Source organism: Polyodon spathula, chromosome 44, assembly GCF_017654505.1.
Source record: "Polyodon spathula isolate WHYD16114869_AA chromosome 44, ASM1765450v1, whole genome shotgun sequence".
NCBI lineage: Eukaryota > Metazoa > Chordata > Actinopteri > Acipenseriformes > Polyodontidae > Polyodon > Polyodon spathula.
Window position 1 is genome coordinate 2,921,657 of NC_054577.1, and position 9,628 is coordinate 2,931,284.

A 9,628-nucleotide genomic window follows, 5' to 3' on the forward strand; every position below is an offset into this window, starting at 1 on the left:
GCTCTTGAACAATTGCATATTTCAAGTTAGACATAGCATTAAGTGACTTTGAACTGCAACTGCAAGAGCTGAAAACAAGTAAAAAAGGTCTCATTTAAGCAAATGGTCAGTTTAAGGGTCTGGTTCAGTAATTGAGAGCTCGGTTCGAATGAAAACCAGCAGCCGCAGGGTGTCCCCAGGACCGAGTTTGAGAAGCCCAGCTCTGGAAGTACTGAATGAAACGCATTTCGGAAAGCTTGTCCCTGAATTTCACACAGCTTCAAGCGAGGGTGCACTGGTGTGTTGCTCAGACGCGTAACTAGGGTCTTTGAAGGCACAGAGGCTCACAGAGAGCGAAATCACTTTCTTTAAAGATCGTGAATGGGTTTTTTAAAGCAAGTGCATGCTCCTGGTTTGTAGCCAGCTGGGTTGATCTTGGTTATTGCTGGTCTTACCTAACCTTCTGGGAAGAAATTGGTCACATGTGTAACTACACCGTTCCTGTAAGGGAAGAAACATCTCGGTGGGGGGTTATTGATTCAACACAAGTTTTAACGCACAAACTGGACCACTAATATTGAGCGTTACTTTACAAAAAGGCTTTTTTTGGTGGTTGGGGTGAAAACGCATTTGTTTTTATTTATAATAAACTGCAACAAACTTAAAAAATCAAAGGCATGTGGGATTGCATGAATAACACGAGGGAAGCAGGGGGTCATGTCATGAAATACAGTCTCTGAGTATAGAAGGGGTAATGTGTCCAAATTTAACCACATTCATTTAAATAGACAAATGCTGTACCCCTGCAAAGGGGATGTTTAAAATGACCAGGAGCGATTTTTGTCAACAGTAAAACACAAGTTTACAGAAAACGACATGCTTTTTTTCTGTTTTACATCGGTGAAATATCCAATACCCTTTGCAAGGGTTGTGCCAGCTCAAAAACAAGACTAAGAGAGGGGTGCTGGACCCGTCCCATCCAGGGAGAGGTTCGGACCGGACGCTGCAAAAAATGTCCCGTCGAATACCGGACAGTTGGCAACCGTGACACGTGAGCAGAGCTTCAGTGACGTTTTAAAAGGGGTCCTGCAGATGTGTCTTAAAAAAACAATTGAGATATTCTGTATAACTATTATTATTATTATTGTTGTTGTTTATTTAGACAGTGTTAACGCCAGTTTGAGAGGCGTGGGCGATACAAAGCACAGTAAGTTGCATTTATTTGAAAGTGTAGTTGTTTGCGACTCACGGGTGTGCTACAGGCCCGGGGGCTGTTTACAAATTCAATCCAAAATGAGAGAATGAAATACAAGAAAACAACGTTATATATCTATATATATTAGTGTGTGTGTGTGTGTATGTATGTATAGTGTGTATATATATATATATATATAGGTATAACACACAGATAATACATATCATACACACACATATACACACTGTGTGTATATATATATATAGATATATCAGATAGAATGTGTATAGATATATGTGTATATGATATTTCCACCGTTACGACGATATACATATATCGACACAAAGATATATATGATGGGTATAACATATATATATGATAGAGAAACATACGTTATAAGATAGATATATATAAGAATATAACCCCATATATATTGGGTGTATATAGTGTATTGCTATAGTATATAGTGTGTGTGTGTTAGCTCAGAGCCAGCTGCCCAGCGTTTCGCTGTGTTTACACGTCTCTTTGTAATGGTGTTCTATATATGGTGGCATCATTTTTTGATGTTAATTCTAATTAACATTATTTTATATAAAACTTCTGTTTCCATGCAATTCTGGCTCTGAGGATCAGCCTTGATTTGGCCTCCCCAGCGCTTCGGCATGCGCGACTTGTGAATGAAGTTTGTGTATTTATTTATTTAAATGTGTGTGTATATATATATATATATTGCTAGTGAGAGTTAACTGTATATATAATACCGTTATATATATATAAAAAAAAAGTAACTGAAATAAATGTATTGAACAGTTTGCACAAAATGCATGTAAAATTAGTAATATATTGAATGGTTTTGTCAGTCCCCTGAACGGCCTTGAATAGCTCTGTCAGTAAATAAATACATGATTTTCCAGCCGCTGCTAAACAGAGTCCCGTGTGCTGCCATGGACAGTGTGAAGATGGAATCTGCCCAGATTAAAGAGGCGATCCCTGAACCTGAACTTCTCCACTTTAGAGTGTCCCTTGGACTGGTTTCCCTCCCCATTAAACAGGAGCTCTGTGACATGCAGTGTGACAGCAGTCAGCCAGAGGTCCCTGAGATTAAAGCTGAGCACAGTGAATTGGAGATCCCCCAGACAGAAGAACCCCTTCCTGTGAAACAAGAAGTAGTGCTGGAAACTGACCCTATTAAACGGGAGCCCCCTGAAGTAGAGTTTGACCACATGGAACCAGGGAAGGAAGAGTCCGAGGACTTCAAACCAAACAACCCTGAGCTGGAGCCTGTACGCCTGCGGGAGTGTAGCGTGGTGCTGGAGAGGATCTGCGTGAGAGAGAAGCAAGGCGCTGGAGGGGAAGGCTGTCCCGCCAGCACGCAAGGAGGTGGAAAGGAAGACGGACGCTCCCTTTCAGAATGCAGTCTAGCAGGTGAGTGACTCCCAGTAGGTGTGACATTTGTTAAGAGGAAAAGGATATAATTGTAGAGTGTGTATGGGGAAATAGACCTGAAACATTGCAGGAGAACTTAGGAGTCAGATTTTGATCCCAGGCCTCGGTCTCACCAGCATCAGTCTTTGCTGACATTGTACTGTAAGTTTAACTTTGTGTTAAATCCACATGCTGTAATCCACTCCCCCACCCAGCCTACAAGCAGTATCTCTTTCTATCTTTCCTGTTCATTTTTTCCAGGTTCCAGTCCAGCAGCTAAAGCGCGGGCGGGCGCTGGAGAATGTCCTGACTGTGGGAAAAACCTCACCCAGTTAAGAGCCCTGAAAAAACACTAGAGAATTCACAAAGGAGAGAAACGGTTTTTCTGCTCTGACTGTGGGAAGATTTTCTGTCATCAAAGAAGCCTGAGAAGACACCAGCTAATTCACACAGGAGAGAAACCGTATCGCTGCTCTGACTGTGGGACGAGTTTCAGGTACTTGGGAGACCTTAAAATACACCAGCGAATTCACACAGGAGAGAAACCTTAAACATCTTGTTCAGTAGGACTCCTCACGTATCTCTATGTTTGAAATCAACAGAAGATCAAAATTGAGGTGCCTCAAACTCTAACCCTAACCCTGGTGCCCCAAGAGGAAAGTCCTCGACCAACGCATGCTGCCAGTGCTGACTTACGGGTGTGAATTCTGGACCCTCGGTGCAAAAACGTCTCAACGGACTACGGAAAGGTGCATGCTGGGAATAACGAGGAGACAGGAACAGGAAGCTACGGATAAGAGCGCGCAAACAAAAAGCAGGCGATGTTGTCGTTATCAGAGCGAAAAAAACTGAAATGGCAGGGCGGGCCGGACATGCAGCAAGAAGAGCAGACCATCGCTGGACCGAGGAGACACTAGACTGGATCCCGAGAGAGAAAGAGGAGAGAGGAGACACTAGACTGGATCCTGAGAGAGAAAGAGGAGAGAGGAGACACTAGACTGGATCCCGAGAGAGAAAGAGGAGAGAGGAGACACTAGACTGGATCCCGAGAGAGAGAGAGGAGAGGGGAGACCCTAGACTGGATCCCGAGAGAGAGAGAGAGAGGAGAGAGGAGACCCTAGACTGGATCCCGAGAGAGAGAGAGGAGAGGGGAGACCCTAGACTGGATCCCGAGAGAGAGAGAGAGGAGAGAGGAGACACTAGACTGGATCCCGAGAGAGACGCAGAGCGACCAGGAAGACCTCCAGGGGGAGGGCAAGATAAAATTAGGAAAGAGAGAGGGAGAGGGAGAGAGAGGAGAGAGAGAGAGAGAGAGAGAGAGAGAGAGAGAGAGAGAGATACACACACAAACCCAATTTCAGAGAAGTTATGATTTATTATGAAACAATTGTAAAACATTGATAATTCAATTGTGTATAACGTTAGTGCTTAAACAGTTAATATACAAGGTTATGTACAAGGTATTGTATAATTGAAATAATTGATCTCGCCGTGAGAAGCGAAGACAACTCCATCCATATTGAAACTGCGAGAGAAAGCAGCATTTTAAGGGTTTGCACAGCTTCGTTTTTTAAGCGTTGAAGAAACAAGAGCTGGAGTTGAAGTCTGACAATACCAGTGAAATCCACTAGAGGGCAACATACCCATTTAATTGCAATTAACTGATTTGTTTATTTATTTTAATTAAGGGTTAGGGTTCTCAATAGACCGGTGACAGAATCGCCTGCATATTCAAAAAATACTTATGTTAAGGTCATAAAACTTTGAATTTATTATTATTATAATGTTTGCGATATCTTTGAACAATATTCCTTCTTATATATAACTATATATATATATATATATATATATATAGTTCTTTAGAGAGACATTAAAGGTTAAACAACATATAGACAACGCAATGGAAAACAGGGGCACGTTCACGGCTGGTTTCACAGACCCCCGGTTTGCACTAATCTTGGACACCCCTAATGTAAGGTAGTCCAGAATGGGCGCTATTCGGCGTCCGTGAAACCAGCCGCCAGAGAGGTTGTCTGTAAGGGGTTAAGCTTTGGGATCGGAGTTTTCTATATATAACAGTCTCCAGCTGCGCCAGTCACATGCTCGATGAGTTCCTCAAAAAAAAAAAACATGCATGTCCTCTTCCTAAAACTATTTTAGCAATCGACAGGCGTTAAAATGGATCCCTTCATCCCCCTCGTTTAAAACCAGCTCCAATTCGAAATACCCATTCGAATGAAAAGCTGTCGAACAATCAATCGATCAATCGCTAAAAATCGAACTTTCCAATTCCTTCGAATAGTCTCCGATAATCAGTTTGTTTTCTATGAGCTCATGGAGAAAATAAAAAAAAATAATGGAGAAGAGAATTAATTGATAAAGTAAGAAGTCGCTATGTAAAGTAACTAGTGCAGCTACAATAGATCGAGGCTGCTATTGGTAGAATGGGACCACAGTATGCAACCCTGAATGATCTCCAATGGCGATGCAAAAGGAGAGCATCACTAGAATGGAAATATTTATTTTTTAACAGGGCTGCTGTTCTGGCTTTCTCGTAGACCCGCAAATGGAAACATTTTAAACTGCACACAGGAAGAGGGAGGAGAGAGAGAGAGAGAGAGAGAGAGAGAGAGAGAGAGAGAGAGAGAGAGAGAGAGAGAGAGAGACGGAAAGTACCGTGTGAAGAAAAAAAACATTGTGCTTTTAAATTTGTTTTACAAAAAAGAAAAAAGTTAAAAAAAAAAAAAAACCTACAAAGTTACAAACGGACGGGGATTCGGAGAGTCGGCTGAAGGAAGAAATTCTGTAATTCGCCTCTGTTGCAAAAAAAAAAAAAAACTAAAAACTAAAAAACGTGGACGGTAAATAATTTGCATTCGACAGACTTTTCCTTGCGTTCTGGAGACATGCTGAACGTACGTTTTCTCATCTCGTTTATCACCTAAAAAAATCACAAAATGCTCGAGAACAGCTCTGTTGCCAACGAGTCTGGCAGCCGGTACCCCGAGGTGCGGCTGTGCGCGTCCACGATATCCTTCATACTCCTTGCCTTCTTCAACGTGGTCATCAACTTCACCATTGTGAGCGAGGAGCGGCTCCGTACCCAGGCTAGGTTTGTCCTCATATTCCACCTGCTTTTCTCCGGCTTGGTCTATTTCTGCCTGAGCAGCGCCTTCTATCTGCAGAAGTACATGCGTTTCCAAATCTCCAAAGCGTCCTGCCTGACCCTCATCACAATCCTCATGACCAGCGCCTCCAACATCCTGCTGACTCTCACCGCCATGGCGCTGGACCGCTACATCGCGATCTGCTTCCCGCTCAAGTACAGCGCCCTGTGCGGGAGGCACCAGCCGTGGCTACTGGGAGCGGCTACCTGGCTCCTGGCCCTGCTTATCCCGCTTTACCTGGTAACGCAGGACGCACAACCAGACTACCAAGCAAAATGCACACGAGCCCAAATGCAAGACGGGCAGCTTTTAAAGATTTTACTAATCTCCTGCTGCACTTGCTTGATTCTGTACAGCTACGCGAAGATCATCCAAGAAGGCAGAAGAATCGGAGTTGTGAACAAGCGCAACCGCATCGGGAGAAAGACCATTCTCATGCACGGTGCGCAGCTGGCTGTCTATATCCTGCCGAACTTCGTGCTTTATTTTACCTATCTGTTGGCCAGCGCTGGGTACTTGGACAGTAAGACCAGAGACTTGTTCGGAGAGGTCAATTTTGCCTTCTTCAGTCTCGCCCAGTGCATCAGTCCTGTGATCTACGGACTGCGCAAGGAAGACCTGTTGGAACAGCTGTATCACAAGTTTCCCTGCCTGTCTTGTAACCTCAAGGGGGTTTTGGAGTGGATGGGACGCACCGCTAGTTTTGGACGCTGTTTCCATATCAGGTAACGGCTTTTCCAGGACTGCCGACCCGGGACGGATATAGTGAATATTCAAACTCTCAGAGAAGGTCAATCAGTAACAAGAACATAGCGTAATTAGAAGAGGGAGAGGTTTCTTATCAGGCGCTAATGATATGATATATATATATATATATATACATGTATATATATCTATATATTTTATAAATATATTCAGTTAGTCATTGTTCGGGTATGCAGTAACGAGCAATTATATATATATATATATATATATAAATATATATATATATAAACACAATTTTGATAAAAAAAAATGATTTAAATTTTTATTTTTTTTTTATTTAACGGGCTTGAAAAAAACCTGGATATAAACAAACTTGACTGCCAACAAGTCTTGCTTTACACGCGAGGATATGCTATGGTAAATAAACAATAAGCGAGGGGGTTTCATTTTGTATAAGCTCGAACGCGAGGGAGAATGACGTGTTCAATGGCATCGCTTCACAATCACTTTCAATACCTTGTGATGGCTTTGAGTTTAAATCTTCGCGTGATTCTGTGAATTGCTTTCTACAGTTCTTATCATTCTTATTATTTAAACCATAACCTCGATTTGCAGTTCTGGAGGCATTTATTTCTAATTATTTCCAGTGTTTATCTCAGGTCTGTCTTTTTACGCATAATATATACAAGAAGTGCAGCTTTATTCAGAACGAAGAAACACTAATTAAAAAACTTAGTTAAACGTCTTCTTTAATGTGTTCAATGCAAGTATATACGAAAAAAACACGTGCATTTAAAAAAAACCTTTATATTATATATATTCTATTATAAGTATATATATATTATATTATATATATATATATATATATATATATATGGTATTTTAGACCTTGCTTTAAATGAATTCTGTTATTATAGTCCAGTGCTTTACAATAAATTAAAAATAATCCCGAGGTGTAGTCTCATTATCATTTCAGAGGGCTGGATCTCTACAATATCAGGGTCTAGTATGTATATTATAAGACATTTCAGAGGGCTGGATCTCATCAATATCAGGGTCTAGTGCTGTATATTATAAAGACATTTCAGAGGGCTGGATCTCATCAATATCAGGGTCTAGCGCTGTATATTATAAAGACATTTCAGAGGGCTGGGTCTCATCAATATCAGGGTCTAGTGCTGTATATTATAAAGACATTTCAGAGGGCTGGATCGCATCAATATCAGGGTCTAGTGCTGTATATTATAAAGACATTTCAGAAGGCTGGATCTAATCAATATCAGGGTCTAGCGCTGTATATTATAAAGACATTTCAGAGGGCTGGATCTCATCAATATCAGGGTTTAGTGCTGTATATTATAAAGACATTTCAGAGGGCTGGATCACATCAATATCAGGGTCTAATATACAGATTACATACATATTAAAAACAGCATTAATAATTTAAAACATGAAATAAACACAGTGTTTGAAACTGTTTTTCAGTAGATATACAGAACAGGCATCTCATATACCGAACACAGTTTTATGCCAGTATGTCTGGGTATATTTCCACATACTGTATAGCAAAGGCAGCGCGGAGGGCGTGTGGGGGTTTTGTTTTCTGTCTCAGCTGTGCTTTTCTTGTGTTCTTGTTTCCGGCGTTGTGTACTTCTTCACTGAGGACGCCAACCCAGTGGCAGGCTGACTCATGCTGTGCCCTGCTGGAGTTGTGATCTTAAGTTAAATTAAAACTTAAAACTAAATTTCAAGCACGCTGCAAAATACGGAAATTAAATAATTGCCACCCCGAGCAGTAAGACGAATAAAATTACCCCCCACCCCCTTACAGAAGAAGCACTTGTGATTTTCCCGAGCCCCAATCTCTTCAAAGGGATCATGCGCTATGAAGTAGTCTCTACTGCACAGTCGAACAAGATCAAGCTGCCCGCAGTCTAATTAAAGGAGCGTGTGTTTGATTTGAAAGGTCATGAGTTGAACAGGGGCTTTCCCTCGGCCACGACAATACAAACTAGATTAGGGAGAATCATAGAACACAGTTGTGTAACGAGCCATTATCCCCGACATCCAGAAACCAAAACGCGATCACAAAAGCCACCGCAGGTCAGAGAGACGCTAATGAGGTCTTTGTATGCAGGATTTTATGATTTGACACATCATTAAATTTATCCCGGAATCAAAGAAACTACAAATTGATTTTGCAAAAGTCTACCGGCTGTTTTAATAGCACCGCACGTTAGATTTCTAAATGTGTAGATTTGGGTTAAGTATGTGGGAAAACTACAAAGCGGCGTGCGATTCAATATGTTAACATGATCCAGCAGGATTCATTCGACCGCATGAAGCAGAATCAGTTCATTCTAGAGGGGGGTGCAAAGCCTTTGGCCATCGCTGCCCACATTAAAGTTGAATTATTTCTAACACAGCGGCAGCAGAAATAACTCAGACAGTTACTGCAAGTTTCAATTCTAAAGAAAAAAAAAATAAAAAAATCGTGAACTATATCCCACGTCACACTTTGAGGTGTTCTTGGTTATTGGAGTCACATCGGTTCAGGATGTTGTCAGCGGTAGGCAGCTAACTCAGCACACCCTCACCTCTCGTACTTGCCCACTTCCTTTGCTTATGCTCCAGGCCCCTTCCCGAGCTCCCTGTACGCGGTGTGCAACAGCACTGCAATGCCTTCAACGCGGAGGTAAAACCGGGGGACCAGACCGTTTCACCAATGCATCTCTCCCATTGGCTGATGAGTTAACAAGACCCACATGGGCAGACAAATCGTCAGTTTTAGATTTTAAACCACATTTTGCGATACACGGTTTTTTTTTATTTTTAATTGAGATTATTGTAGCTCACAAAATAATTCCTCAAATCTTACCCGGTGTGCACTTCCAGTTATTATAAAGGTCTGGCATCTGTTGTTTTGAAAGATTGTAAAAACAAGGCACTTGGTTAACTTGTCTGTTTCTTATCTTGCTTCCCCTATTGCCTATCGACTGCCGTGCTAGAAGTTTCTGCTAGTTTTAGCTCAATAACACTGATGCAAGAACAAGAAAGCGAGTCAACCACGCAAGCGTTTCAGCTAGTGCCTTCATCAGTGTTACTGAAACTAAACTGAGTCAAGCAGAGCAGCGTTTGGGCTCTAGTGCCTTCATCA

General features: G+C 41.8%; 2 protein-coding genes across 2 annotated transcripts; both read left to right on the forward strand.

Moving 5' to 3' along the window:
* Window positions 1–1,903: 1,903 nt before the first annotated feature.
* Window positions 1,904–3,602, forward strand: LOC121305726. The gene is made up of 2 exons (XM_041237455.1): window positions 1,904–2,599; window positions 2,861–3,602. The coding sequence occupies exons 1-2, from the start codon at window positions 2,077–2,079 to the stop codon at window positions 2,953–2,955; spliced, it is 618 nt and encodes a 205-aa protein (XP_041093389.1). The 5' UTR covers window positions 1,904–2,076; the 3' UTR covers window positions 2,956–3,602.
* Window positions 3,603–5,279: 1,677 nt separating this feature from the next.
* Window positions 5,280–6,576, forward strand: LOC121305721 (odorant receptor 131-2-like). Its single transcript, XM_041237448.1, has one exon. The coding sequence runs from the start codon at window positions 5,557–5,559 to the stop codon at window positions 6,493–6,495; it is 939 nt and encodes a 312-aa protein (XP_041093382.1). The 5' UTR covers window positions 5,280–5,556; the 3' UTR covers window positions 6,496–6,576.
* The last annotated feature ends 3,052 nt before the right edge of the window (window positions 6,577–9,628 follow it).